Source organism: Neolamprologus multifasciatus, chromosome 8, assembly GCF_963576455.1.
Source record: "Neolamprologus multifasciatus chromosome 8, fNeoMul1.2, whole genome shotgun sequence".
Classification (NCBI taxonomy): Eukaryota; Metazoa; Chordata; class Actinopteri; order Cichliformes; family Cichlidae; genus Neolamprologus; species Neolamprologus multifasciatus.
Genome location: NC_140446.1, coordinates 16,206,203 through 16,221,109, shown reverse-complemented (window position 1 = coordinate 16,221,109; position 14,907 = coordinate 16,206,203). Strand labels below are relative to the sequence as shown.

The 14,907-nt window shown below is 41.5% G+C and overlaps 1 protein-coding gene across 1 annotated transcript in view; it reads right to left on the bottom strand.

Annotated features, from left to right (window-relative positions):
* Positions 1-13,728, bottom strand: part of LOC146512767 (double C2-like domain-containing protein alpha) — a 43,697-nt gene extending 29,969 nt beyond the window's left edge. Inside the window, exons 1-5 of the mRNA XM_085170303.1 lie at positions 13,367-13,728; positions 7,458-7,810; positions 5,653-5,732; positions 5,375-5,449; positions 4,982-5,091 (exon numbers count right to left, since the gene is read on the bottom strand). Coding sequence (XP_085026429.1) covers positions 4,982-5,091; positions 5,375-5,449; positions 5,653-5,732; positions 7,458-7,810; positions 13,367-13,398 — 650 coding nt within the window. The 5' untranslated portion in view covers positions 13,399-13,728. The remainder of the gene's footprint in view (positions 1-4,981; positions 5,092-5,374; positions 5,450-5,652; positions 5,733-7,457; positions 7,811-13,366) is intronic.
* Positions 13,729-14,907: the final 1,179 nt, after the last annotated feature.

Below are 14,907 nucleotides of genomic sequence, written 5' to 3'. Positions count from 1 at the left end.
CTTTATTCGAATCTATGAAACACAAAGAGAACGCTGTTTGACAGATAAGAAAATATTTTTGTACCAACAAAAAACTTTGTACCGATTGCCATAAAGCAGTTGGACCAAAACTTTGCATATCTCTAAATGCTGTCAGGGCGTCTTTAAATAATATGTGGAAGCTGGACTTCATTTCAAACTGTGTTTCAGGCAGTGGTGTTGCCGATCTTGTCAAAAATGATGGACGCAGAAAAGAACCATCATTACGCCATCTGAAAAGCATAAACAGCTTCATTTTTCAGCATGACAATGCTCCCAAACACAATGCCAGCACGGTAAAAGCATACCTGGATAGGAAACCGCACAGTAGCGCACTATCAATCATGGATTGGCCTCCCTAGAGCCCGGACCTCAACATTACTGAAGCAGTGTGGGATCATCGTGACAGAGAACATAACAGAAGGCAGAAACATCCAAAGAAGAGCTTTGAATTAAAGGTGGTCACACCAAATACTGACTGACAGCATTTATTACAAGATTGAATTTCCACGTATGCTTGCACATGTTTTAACAAGTCACTGCACCCATTTCTCATTTTCTGAGCAAAATATAAAGAAATGAGGGGTGAGTCAAGGGTTTTGCATAGTACTGTATAATATCCGAGATAATTCAAAGTTTCACTAAAAATAAAAGTTTTTTGTTAAGTCATGATTTGCCTCCCCACCACCCATTTTTCTTTTTTTAGACCTGCAATGACTCTGATATGACAGAAAATGTAAAGTAATCAGAGGGAGAGTGCTTTTTGTGTGTGATGGAGTGTGGTAGTCAAACACAATATCATGAGTCATTTTAGGGAAGGGAAATCACTGACATAAACACGACCTGAATAAAGTAACACAGTCAGAAAGTGACCGACGCTACATGTAAATCAGGCCTGTGTGTGAGTGTGTGTGTTCAGACTAGAAGTAATTACCATTTTCCTCCAGCAGGAATTTATATAATGTGAAAGTGCATCATGCTAGGTTAAGTCAATCCATATTTATGGGCCTGGCAAACTTTTACACCTGCCATAATAGTGCCTGAAATAAACTAGTGGGCGGGTGGGGAGAGCGGAGTGAAGGAGATACAGGGATGCTGTGTATGTGAGGATTTGAGTGACGTGATGAAAACAGGCCAGTCTATTTAAATGAACACGTGAAGTGATATGTTACAAGCTAACTGAAGCCCAGCACTTTTTCTCTTTAATTTATGTAAATGTGAATGAAAGACATACAATGGGAGGAAGAAAATCAAGAAAGCGATCGGCCACAGGAGAGATTGGTATATAAACATGCTGCCTCCCCATCTACTGCTTCATTTGACTTCTTACTAAATTCATAACCACAGGTGTAACGTTTGTCTTCAGTTTCTGATAATAAAAGACAATAATCTGTTAAAATACCGAGAGTTAATATCTAGTTTAGTGCCTTAAGTTTCCTTAATCTGAAACATTGAGTATCAAAAAGACAAAACTAATGATGAAGAGAGGGGGGGGATGAGCGCAGATGAAAGCAGCAGCTGGCGCTAAGGGGAGAAAGATGGTGTAAAACAGCTCGAGGGTGAAGTGGTAAGTGAGAAAATGATGGGTCAAAGAGGGAAGAAAGATGGAGCCATTATAATACCAGCTGGATGTAAGGCTTCACTTACAGGACATCAAGTAATAAAAACATTTAAGTGTCATTGTGACAGCTCATAATTACTGACGCATCAGCCATCACCCATAATGTGAACCCAAGCAGGGGGGTGAATCTGATCTACACATACCAGCACCACCTTATATACAGATGAAGTCTCACTGTGACTGCCTGCTGGCTATTTCCGGCTAAAAACGTAGAAAACGTTATCAAAACTTGTGACTTTTTGAGTCAAACATTGATAAATAATAAGATAAAATAACAAAATGTTTATTCTTTAGTTCCACATACTTTTTTCTTTTTTTTTTTTAAACCCAATTGAGCTTCAGAAAAAAAAACGTAATTTTGTCTTGTAGCTTTTGGGCTGTGGTCCTACACACGAACTGTAATAGCGCATTCATTTGAAATGACCACAAGGGGGCGATACCTGTGGTTACAAAAACAGTTGAGCTTGATTTAGACTTCTCTAACCGGAAACACCACAACCATCCTCGGCATTTAAATTGTTGTGGTATGCGTTGACCGGATGGGTAGTTACATCACATCAGGATATGTAGAAGGTTACGGCGTAGTGTTAAAATGAGTTTCTCATTTCTGCGTAGTTAGATATTTCCTGCTGAGGCATAATTCTCTCAATAAACCCACCCCGTTGGTCACTTTGCATGCTGCTAGTAACGTCATCATAGTCACATCCTTTCAAGTTCAGTGTTTTGGTGCTGGTACTCCCTACAATATGCTCCTGAATGATCGGTGTCCCCAATCAGACAATACCTTCACATCAGCACTAGTTAGCAGGAGAAGTGGTCAGTTTTTTAACACTGTCGCAACATCCTGCTCTGTGTAATGTGTGAATCTGGGTTTCCTACTGATATGTCATTAAAATGGGGGTAAAAACTGACACGATCCTAAATACATGTCTTCAATCTGGCTGCGACAGCAACACAAGTTATAAAAGAGAGGTACAAGACCGGCAACTTTGTTATAAGGACACGTTACGATCATGCAGAAATCTGTGGCAAATGGCCCTCGACTTTTCCTTTTACACTTTCCTGATGAGTTATGGACTCAGTCGCTCATTTCGAGTGGGAAAAAAAGCCTGAGGTGTAAATTTTGTTTCTCTAACTTTCAGAAAGATAGATCGTGCAGAGAGATGTGTGATTTCACAGTTAGATCAACTCCTTGCTGGGCTAATCTAGTTTCAAAACACCAAGATTCTCATGTGGCTTAAAAACAGGACTTAACAAACCAACAGGTGACGTCACAGTAGCTACATCCATCTATCCATGCTCCATAGAACAGAGATGATGGTAACTGATAAAAAAATAGCAAATTGTTTTCTTGTTTTTTTTTAGAGGAGGTTAGTGTTTGATTAAATGGCCTGAAGTATTCTGCTTTTATCGTGATGTTACATATGCTTGTTTAAATACTTAGTCAAAGGCTGCTTAAATCAGTGTTGGAACAGAGTAAGAAAAAATTATGGATGATTTTATTGCAATTTCAAATCATCATAACAGGATAAGCTGTGCAGTCTCAGCTTGTTGCAGGGCAACACCTCCAAAGCTTAGTGTCACCTGATGCTGGCGGCTATAACAGAGAATATTGTAAGTAGTGTATGAGGAAGTGGAGGCGAATAAGAGGGCGATATGTATTATACTAAAAACAAACCCTTCTCAGCTGCCTATTGTATCTATCCTGCTCTCCAGCATGGCGACAGCTGTTAGTCACCAAGAGCGCCAGCCATCATTATTTTACTGTTTAATTCATTGTTGGTCTAAATATATGATTTTTTTTCCAGACTGTAGAAAAGAGAAAACATTGATCTGGGCAGCACAGTTTGTTTCTTCGAGGGCGATCACTGACGATCACCTCATCAGGTACAAAGGATATGGGCGCTAGCTATTTAGCACGCTAACTCTGGTAGCTATCCATGTAACTACCGTAATGACATTGATACTTTTTTCCTGTTTATGTAGCTAAGTAATTTATAAAATACTGATGATTTCTTCTTCTGCACGTTGATTTTGCATTTTCTTATTGTCCCTTTTAAAAGCTTTCATTTGTCACATGGGTCAGTCACACTAAAAAAAAATCTCCTAGCAACTGAGAAAAACTGGTGGTTGCCCAGTGACCGCATTAAATTTTTTATTTTAATGTATTTCATTTTTTTAGCTTTTAGACTAAAGTTGCTGCCCTGCAATAACTTTGTCACTGTGGAGGAATTTCTTTTTCAGACCTATGAGGTTTTGGCTTGACTCTGAATATCAGAGGCAACAGCTTTTTGCTGATTTATCCCATTTACCTTCTATAGTTACACAAACAGATCGCATGTAAACAGATTGCATGTAATTGCCAACTTGACCCCATTCAGTTGCAAACCAATGGCATCTCATTGCCAGTTCATTGCCGCCTTGCTCCACTAAAGTTACTCTAAAGACGGCAGCTGAGTGCGAGTGATTGCAGACCTGGTCTTTGTCTTCAAATATTTCTAATCCAACAAGACCAGAGGTTCATTGCACAGACTTACAGCAATTTTGGTTGTGCCATCATCTTGAAACACTGTTTTCCCCAGTGTGACTGTAGCATTAGCTTATGTTTGAAAAATCAGATACTCTTAAATTCTTAGGAGCTGACACCAAACGTGTCCACAGTGACTGCTTGAAACGATCCTTTGAATCTCGTGCTCTCAGAAGTTTGTCAATTTTAAAGACGCTGTATTTCAAAGATCGATGGTGACATGTTTCCATGTTTACCTAAGTTCAACTTCCCATCTCCTGATCTTTACATGTCTCTGCTGAATTAACACTGCCAGATTCTTTAATTTCCCTGGAGAGATCATCCGTCGATCCTATTTAAATCCCACTCCCATGTGTGCCACGGCAAAGTTTTAGTCACAGGCAGAAACAATTCGCAGCTTTCGTCACCTCTAGAGGGGGGTCAATGAAATTAAAACACCCCACGGAGCTCAGTCTGACCTCAATCTGTCACTGCAACTTGGAAAGAGAGAAAGCAAGGAGCCAGATTGAATGAGAGACAAAGAGAAAGGAGTGGTTAAAAACGAGTGAGGGGAGATCTTTTCTGATCTGGTGGACAGGGGAGTGTGAGGATGGGGAGGAACAAAGGTGAAGAGGATCTCAGGATCAGTTGAGATGGAAACAGAGAGGGGCAACATGGCAAAATGGAGAAAGGCCCATAAAACCAGGAGCTGTGATTGAGACGGATGATAAGAAAATCCTTTGTAAAGCACGGGTCAGCTTTGCGATGGGAAATGATAAACAGAAAGGCAGGGCATGAAGAGGACAGAAATAGCCTTTCCTAGAGCAAACATTTACCGGAGTGTTTTGCGGTACATGTCTTCCTCGGTGATTCCACAGTAGGTGAGCGTCTCGTTCCACACTGGATGCAGCGTGTTGCGAACAGTCTTGGTCTTCAGTTTATTGGCCTGTAAGTGATGGGCAGAGAGAAGAAAACATCAATTTAATGCCAGGCTTTGTCGAGGAGAGACAAACGGAAAACAACCTCCGCGAGGAAAACAAGTTCAGTTCCTACAATCTACAAGGTCATTTTGCCTCATTGCCGATTTATTGGTCTGCACTTTAGTTTTCATTGCATAACGCTAAAGAAATGCAGCATGAATTAATCTGCACTTCAGAGTCCTTGTGACAGGATACTGAAGGCCTCTTTCATTTAGGGACAAAAACTCTGTCCTAATAAGAAAATCAGACCTTGCAGGCGCCCGGCAGCAGATGCAGCTTGACGTAGGGATCAGCCAGACCATTGAAATCCATCGGCTTTAGACCCTTTTCAGAAAAGATACAAGCCATGTAAAAAAGAAGATCGCAGTACAAATGTTCAACATTTAAAATGACTAACAGACTAAGACTTGAAGGGTTCTTTCTTCTTCTTCTTTTTTTAATCAGTAGAACGAAAAACACATGCTGTTGAGTTGTATCTTGGTTCAGCTGCAGTGGCTCTAATGGAGTTTTCCGAGTTCGGGATTTACCTTTGCTCTGAGGACTGTGCAGTGGAGGGAGCTGGTGGCTTTCTCGTACAGTAGGTCAAACTCTAGCGTCCCCAAAGAGGCTGGAAGGCAGTTAATAAAAAGTCACACACACACACAAATCTGTGCCATTTACTTTGGTAATTGCTTTTGAGCTGAGATGGAGAATGATGGCAGGGAGAAACACAAACAGCAGATGAGAAGGAGAAATTGAATTCGCTCAGACTTTTATGAAAACATCTTTTCTTTGTTTGAAAGGAATATATAAAATATTGCCCTTCTTGTTGGGAGTTGATAGAGAAAGATTGAAACTGTTGTCAAATCTGCAGTGCATGTACTGCAGACAGCAGCTGGGTGGCTGACCTCAGCATAAAAGCATGGAAATAAGCTAAAACGGCTACACTGCTTCTACCCAAAAACACATAAAACCCCATCTTTCATTCATCCTTTGTAATGCTATACCCGTGTAGAGGTTGACCTCTAATGTAGTACCCGGAAACTTCTACAAAACTTTATACTCAAGTCTTGGAACATGTTTATTAAATGATCTGTCCTTATTTATCCTTGGTGGTATTTTTCTTCTGGTGGTCTCCGAGGTCCCTGTTAGATTTACAGTCTTACTTTTCATGACTCTGTGTATTTGTAGTTTCTGGTATTTTCTGTTTTGTTCTGAAGGTTTTCTCGTGTTGTTTTAGTTCCTGTTTTTGATGCTTTCTAAACCTTTATCATTGTATGATTGCCCTTTTTATCATTGTATTTAATTGCTTCCCACCCCAATAGGTCAAGGAAAGGTGTAAAGGGGAATTTATTGGGACTTGCACAGAGAATCTCATTTGCATTTACATGAGACGCTTATATTTCTCTAAAACTACATGGTCTTGAAGATGGAGAACAAAAAGCACATCGCTCTGTGCGCTGTTAGTAAAAATAGGACCACAGCCTCCTTGCAACTAAGAAAACTGAGAGGTTTCTTGGTGACAGAATTGAATTTTTTAACATTTATGGACTCACTACAAGTAGCTGCAGCAACCAGCTGGTTCGTGAGAGGTTTATTGTGCAACACCCTCAGCCTGCAAGGCTGTCTTCCACCAGGCAACGTGGTGATTAAAAACCTTAGGACTCTCTGCCAAATAGTTGTGTTCTGGTTACTTTCTTATATAAAAACAAGGTTGTCAAGCACCTATGTCCTTCGGCAATTAAATCATTGCCCTGCAGACTGTACATCAATATTAATGCAGGAATTTGTGAATTTCAGATCCTTGAGGTTCTGGCTGGACTCTGAATGCATGTAGTTTATGTGAATTTACCGATTTAGCCAATTTATTGCAGTTAATTGCAAACAAAATTGCTATTTTATAGCCAACTTGATGTACAAAGGTTGCCCTGAAGATGGCAACTGACTGTGAGCGGTTGCATGACAATGAAATTGCAAGTTCATTGCAGATGTCCAGCATAAGTTTGGTCATGTTGTGGTCTCAAACTACTGAATTCACCGGGGAACTGTAGCTTTAAAAAGCCAGATTAATAAACTTTGATATATTCTGAGGTAATTTGATAAGGAAAGTTGCTTTTTTTTTTTTCTTACAATAAAGTTGGAGTCCTTTTGCAGACTATGCAGTGACACTGTGTTCTCAGACTGACACGTGGCCAGCACATGTGCTGATAACAAATGGAGCCGTATTGGTCCGCCACTTGCTGCTGTGCAAAGTTCTTTCAATATTTCAAGCGGTGAAATGATCCGCAGTAAACCAGATGTGCGCTGACTTAATTTTATTAGGTTGCTTCAATGAGACTTCCAGGTGACTCACTGTTATCATCGCTGTCACAGCTGTCGATCTCAATGGAGGTGTCCATGCTGCTCATGGCTGACAGGGAGCCCCCTCCCCCCGCCGCTCCCGGTAACTGTGGCGACAAAAGGCCACTGCTCCCCCCTCCTCCTCCCATGGGCCCTGCAGCTTGACCTGTGCTGCCAGGGCTGAGCGTTGTGGGCGCCGCCACCTGATTGGGCGAGAGTGGCTCGGAGAAGGAGGAAGTGGGCGAGAGGCGAGGGAAGTAGGCGGAGATTTGACGAATGGGGCGTATGGGGCCCGGGCAGACGTCGATGGCCATGTGCTCCTGGATGGTGATGCCCAAACGTTTTCCTTTTCGCACAGTCATAGGGCTGGAAAGGAGAATATTACATTAGTGTATGCACACACTTTTGAATTGCTTACCAGTGTAGCAAGAGTGAAGACGGGGCATTTTCTTTTCCTCAGCACTGAGCTCAGTCTCTGCTCCTCTAGGATTTTCATTTTCAAGAACATATCTAACGATGTTTTTGTCTCACAGTGCTTTCCTGGTGAAAATCTTTCTAGTGTAACTGGAACAGTTTTAAAAGATGACATTACATTTAAGATGTGCATACATTTGCATTTCAATTAAGCAGATCTGAATGAACCCAAGCCTATCAGAGAGGATAAAAGATAATGGACAACGGGGGTCTCCTCCATATCTTAATCATCCTCGATGAAACAGCAGTGTGTGAGAGAGTGTCTGAGCATGCGTCTTATCTATAAAAATCTTTTCAGAATGCTCTGCAGACACAAAGGTAATTACATAAATCTTTACAGGCTGAGATGGAGAGAAGATTCCCGATGATTATATAGTGTTGTGGTTCTAAGGAGTGGAGCTGACCACGAGGCTCATGTGTCTGCTCTTTTCCCAAAATAAAAAAAAGAGGGGGTGGACAAATATCTCATAGCTTTTGTTTTCTCAGCAGGGCTTGAGGGGCCATTCTGTCCTCTGCAGTGAACTGAAAATCCCCCCCTGGACTACCATCGCTGCTTTCTCTGCATTAATCGATTGGAACTGAGAAGTTAATATTTGTACTTACTCCGTGTTTGCCGTGAACGCCGAGTTCAGCGAGGTTTAGAAACATAAAAATGAGAATTCAGACAGGGAAAGCTCGGTGTTCTGTTTAAGTATTTTTCATGTAATAAATTCTTATTTTAAGCTCATTTTCAACGTATTATTGGATGAAAAGTAAAAAGTGAGACTGTCTTCATCTCTCCCGGTTACCTCTAATAGCCTATAAAAACATCGGAGTTTCTTTAAGGTTAAACATGAGAATAGAGGCATTTTAATTATTAATTCAGAGAGTATACCTCTTTACATTTATCCCTTCTAAAGAGCAGATGCCACTCTTCTATAACACTAATTTTTAGTGAAGGTCTTGCATCAGATTTTGTATCAAAATTCAAAGGACTCGACTGAATATAGACACATTGCCACGAAGCCCCTCTTTCTCTGTGAAATTACTAGTTATGTAACATAGAAAACTACTTGAATAAGGTCAGTATATTCAATAAGCTTACTGCTTTCAAATGGTTTCACCAGAGAACTATTAAAAGGGTCTAAAATTACATGTCACGAACTGCAGACAGTATGAAAAATTGGACGCAGCTTCTGGGTCAAAAAAGCGGAGCTGTGGTTGCAAAATGATATCTAGTTGTATAGAAATCTTTGTGGACACGGCCCTCACGCCGTGTCCACCTGTGTAAACCCTTTGCTGAAAAGGTTATGGGCTCAGTTGATTATTATGGGGTTATTCTGAATGAAACATTAAGTCAGTTTGTACATTTTAGTGAAAATCTCACCTAATCTTATATTTTTTTACTAAAAAAAATGCAAAAGAAAGTGATCTATTGAAAAAATGAAAAGGGAAAAAACAAAACAACGCTTGGACACTGCTGCACGGGGCGCCCACACAAACGCACAGCAGGAAATGAAGCATCGCTGAATATGCTTCCAAACCAACTTTATTCTAAGCCAAAGACTAGAAAATATGGTGAAGCATATCTTCCTTTGGCTTCACCTGCACAAGTGCCGAGGTAGGTCTCCCCTGCAAAATTGGTTTTCCCTGCGTCGGGAGCACGCGCTGGGCTCTTCAAATCACGGACAAACAGGATCCCACATTCTTGATTTTTAGTTCGCAAACACTTGTTGTAATGACTAACTACTCCTACTTTTGGAGATGTTTGCTCTTTATACAGTAAAGTTACAGTGGGATACAAATAATATCAGGCTGATTCTGCCACGATTTGTTCCCCGGTTCAAATCATGGACAAACAGTATCCCACAGCTGTTTATGTTTTTAAACCCATTTTGCACAGAGAGGCATTTAAAAAAAATAATTAAAAATGCCATTCTGCAATTCCTCTCATGTAAGCAATAACGTGCGCATAGCGTGACGTGAAAAAAAAGGCACATACCTTTGACATTGCCTGACGAACTCTGTATTCCTCGTTCACACGTAAACGCAAAAAATGAGTTTTAAAAAATCTCAGTTTTCGGTGATTCCAAGGAAACAGCTGCGTTTTCAAAAGTGTGGACATAGTGTAAAAGAGTTAGTAGTTTATTTTCTTACTACCTGTAATTTATCGCAGATTACTTGTATTTGCTTAATTGTTTACTAAATGTTTGAGGTGTGAAATAAACCGCAATTGAGCAAAATATGTTTGTGTGTGGTTGGAGGATGTATTAGTGCGTGCGTGTGCGCGCGCGAGGGGGGGGGCGAACATTTTTCTGTAAAACAAAGGAGGGCCCAGCGAAAAAAGTTTGGGAACCACTGGGTTAATTGATTAATCTAAATTGCCCATAGGTGTGAATGCGGGAGTGATTGTGAGTGCAAATGGTTGTCTGTCTCTGTGTGTTGGCCCTGCGACAGACTGGCGACCTGTCCAGGGTGTACCCCGCCTCTTGCCCTATGACAGCTGGGATAGGCTCCAGCGCCCCCCGCGACCCTGAAAAAGGATAAGCGGAAGCGAATGGATGGATAAATACATTTATATATCTACTTCAAACATGCATAATTTCGAACAGAATTTCTTACATTATTGCGCCCACCTGCACCTGCAGTACCTCCACAGCCCACCAGGGGGCTCCAGCTGCAGCTCACAATAGCGTCGATACAGTTGACCTACAGTGTACTCATTGAAACATGTTTTTGATAAGTAGTTAGCCGATGAGTGTGTGGGTTCACAGCCTGATTTGCTTCTCGCTTGTGACATCTGGTTCTAAATCACCAAGACGGCGGTGACAGAAACACTCTTTATTGTTGACAAGATTTGGAAAAGGACACTCACGGGTGAGCACTTAATGTAAAGCTGGCAAAAGGCTCAAATATAAGACAATACATTCTATGAGAATAGCAGATACATTTACAAGCAACATGTACATCACAAAGCTCAACTGATTGCCTGCAAAGCTTAACGATGAAAGCTACTCCCTGCAGAGCTGAAGCTACAGCAAGGAGGTGGTTACACTTGAACTGTAGTAAAAGGTTAGCCGACTATAACCAAAGGTCAAAATCAGTGTGAAAGTAGCCACCAAAACCCCACAAAGTGAGAACATTTTTGTACCCTTCCGGTAAAACCACACTCTGCTTTACACTTGATACGAATCAGGCTAGTTGTTTTCAAGCTACCACTCTTTATGCTAGGTTAATGGCTGCAGGCTGTTTTGGGGGTCAAAGCTAGTAAACAGATTAATTTCCGAGACTTCTCTCATCAGGACTCCATCATTATGACCAACAACTCCCCTGGCTGTCAGTGGCTCTAAATTTGTTGCCTCTGACCGTTGACCTTGAGTCACTCATCATACACGATCTGGTCTCACCGCTGTGAGCGCAACAGCGGGTAATATACACCACAGATAATCCAGCTCTTTCTTGGCCGGCGTTGAAACAAACTGTTGAAGCACGCCGCAGTGTGCCACGCTGCAAACTTCCCTGACTCATTTGACTGAAAGGACTTTGACAGACTTCTGGCTCTGGGATGGGAAATGATGGACATCTTGCCTTTTATAAACCAGCAGCTGTCATGTTTTTGGTGCCACAAGAGCACATTTAATGACATCTGAAATCCTGAAAAACACGGAAAAGCGCCGCCGCTCTGTTTTACTGTTCAATTAAGCAGAGCAGAGATATCCTAGACTTGTTGCACGCAGAGTCAGAGTTAAATCATTTAGAGAGAAAACAAAGCAATAAATCACTTCTGCCTGACAATAAAATAAACAAAACAGAAGCCGCCCACTGGTGAAAATGAACTTAAGCGGTGGATTGCTTGATATTAAGAGGAAGGTGAAAACGAGTCAGTGAGCTCTGAGATGTTGATTGACTAAAATTTATTGATGGATAAATTCAGAAGAAAAAATAAGCCAGGAAAGCACACACACACACACACACACACACACACACACACACACACACACACACACACTGTGCCATATCAGCATGCACATCTGCAATCACACATGTAAATATAGTTCTATGAGTAATTAATTCCCCTAAAATTACATACAAACACACACACCCAGCAGCTTGTTGGAGGGTATTGGCTGATATAATGTGTGCAGTCAGTCCCCCCCCCACCCCCTGTTTTGGCAGATGTGGCCGTAAGCTGGAGCAGCCTGAGCACCACCAGCACCACCAGCACCACAGGCATCAACAGCAGCACACGTACACCCTAGAGGCCCGGTGGCTCGCAGCTCTCTGGGAAGCAGAAGCTCTCAGGGAGCTCAGGACTGATCGCTCTCACTCTGCCAGCTGGAATCTCTCTCATCTTCTCGTTTCCTCGTCATCTTGTTGCTGAGAAGTCTGGCTGCACGCGCCAAAGATAATAAGGTGCCGATTTCAGCGTCACACTTTACAGGTTTTTATGTGCTGAAGCACTACTTTGCATAATTCCTATATGCTGCAGGATAATGTGCCACTGGTTCCCTGCAGCTACACACACTATCCCTACATCTATTAGTTATGCAACCACATACAGTAGAGTATTTTATGCACGGCCCCCTTGTACTTATGTTCATAAGGTTACATAGGTTTCCAGCTTCAAAAGGGGGGGGGGGGGGGGGGGGGGTGGGAGCAATGCTGCCACAGTCTGGCGGTCAGAAATATTTTTGCGCAACATGCAATCTCCCCTCCTCCCCTTTTAGCTCCTTCACTTTAAATTAGAGTCATATCACAGGCATGGGAGCTCTCTTCTTCAACCTCTGTCTTCTCACCTCCCCTTTCTTCTCCTGCACTCTTTATCTCTCATTATCTCTCCATTTGTCTTTCACAGACACCTTTATTCAACCTGTAGGTGCGTGAGGATTTCTCTGTCTCCCGGCTGGTTTTTGTCTACTTTCCCCCGTGTCCTACATACAATGGGGCCCCTGCGGCTGGCTCCGTTCACCTTTAAATAACAAGCTGCCTGGCTGACAGGCAGATGGTATAGTACTGTGCTTTCAGAGTGTAGCTGCTCATTAGAGCTTGGTACTCAGCATCATCTACAGCTAACCATCGTGACAGTCGGCACTTATAAATTAAGAGCCAAGTTATTTTCAGGCAGCCAGGAACGGGAAAACCTGAGTGAGAGTGTGACAGGAAGGTGTGAAAGAAAAGTGAAAGAGCAGACACATGCCACATGTTGCACCTCACTGCTGTATGCAGAATGATCTGTCTGGTTTGTGATGCATTCGTTTTTTACCTTAAAAAGAAGCAGACGTGCACATGAACCTTACAGACAAAGTGAGCATGTAATGACGCCAGTGGAAGGTGGCCAACAAAACCTAAAACCAAACATCTGAGAAGAAGTGCAGGTGCAATTTAAGAGGAAAAATTAACATTTGCAGCCTTGGCTTTAGAATCAAACTATCTGCATTTCAGAATAAAAGAATCAATATGGTGTCTTACCTCAGTGATAGCGTAATTTTGAAACTCCTCATAAAAGAAAAAGAGGAAGAAGAGGGGATTCTGGTGTGAAGAGGAGAAGGAGACTAACAGGTGGCGGAGCGGGAAGCAGAGAGTAGGGAGAGAGCTGAAGAGAGAGAGGGAGAGCGGGGATGGAGCGAGCGCAGATTAAGATGAAAATGAGGAGCTGAGGGGAGAGAGGAGAGCGGCATGCTGGAGGAGGCAGAGGAGGAGGATGGAAGGAGTCAAGAGGATGAGAGAAAAAGAGAGAGAGGCAGGGGGCGAGTTATTCCTTGACAGTCTGCTACGCATGTGACCATTTCGCCTCACTCCCTCCTGCATCCCCCCACTGTCACACACACACACACACACTTGTTTTTGCCATTTAGGAGGAGACTGCTTTGAAATCTACACATTCCCCTTCAGAATTAAACCAACCTTTAAGAGTGAGGCTGATTATCCTTTTCTTTAATGCAATGAGCAAAACCAACATTGGATTATCCTGATGGATATTTACTAATGATATTTACTAATAAAAACAAAGAAACAGAATCACTTTAGCAGCAAAAAACTGTTTTTCAATTTGTTCTTAACCCTTTAACTGAAACAGCACAGCTGTTTATATTTATGTTATACAGGATTTGATGGATTGAAGATACTGGAAGGTTGTGTGAGCTTAAGCCAGGAGATTTGATTTGTTATTAATTATACCATAATTAGACATTTCACCTTCTCCTTTCCTCTTGAGGGGTTGCTTTTAATCGCAATACATCTAATATCGAATATTGAACATCTAAGATTGAGATGTTTGTTAGATTTTTTGTAAACAGAAGCATGAAATTAAAAGATTGAAAAACAGCCTCGTTGTGACTAAGATGATTTCATCTTAGTTAACTTAAACTGTTAGCCATTTATCTAAATTTTGGTGTTAAAATGATACTTGCAAATTTTGCTGAAGCATGGCTTACCTTTGAAAAATTGTTTTTGTTCTAGAATTATTGAAAGCATTTTTGTAAAACCAAAATAAAATAATCTCTTTGCACGATTTAAAACCACAATTAATGACATTATTCAAATTTTAAAAGAAGAAAAACATTTTATTGCTATAGGTGGAGCAGTGTCATTCCATCAGGGCAAGCAAGACAAGCAGTGCTTGCCCTTTAAAAACTAAAAAGAGACATAAATTAAAACAGTCTCTGTCATCTAACACAGTATTCTGTCATAAAGCTTCTTGCCTGTTTGATTCTGTCTTTTAAATTACTTCCACCTTGTGGCAGTTGGCTATTGTCTCTGGAAGCAGGTTGACTCTTCTTGACTAGGATCCCATTGAAATCTCTGTGGGCAAGCGATTTAATCTGGATGAGTGTCAACAATGACTTTAGCGCGGCAGCAGCTTTTTCTAGTTGCTTGCACATGTGCTTTGTGGATAATCCAGCAGGCTAGACCAGTGTCACCAAGCTTTACTTTCACTGCTCTGAGATCAGTTATTATCTGCTGTTTGTAGAGCTAGTATTAGCAAGTAAACAAGCCCGCTTAACTGTTCA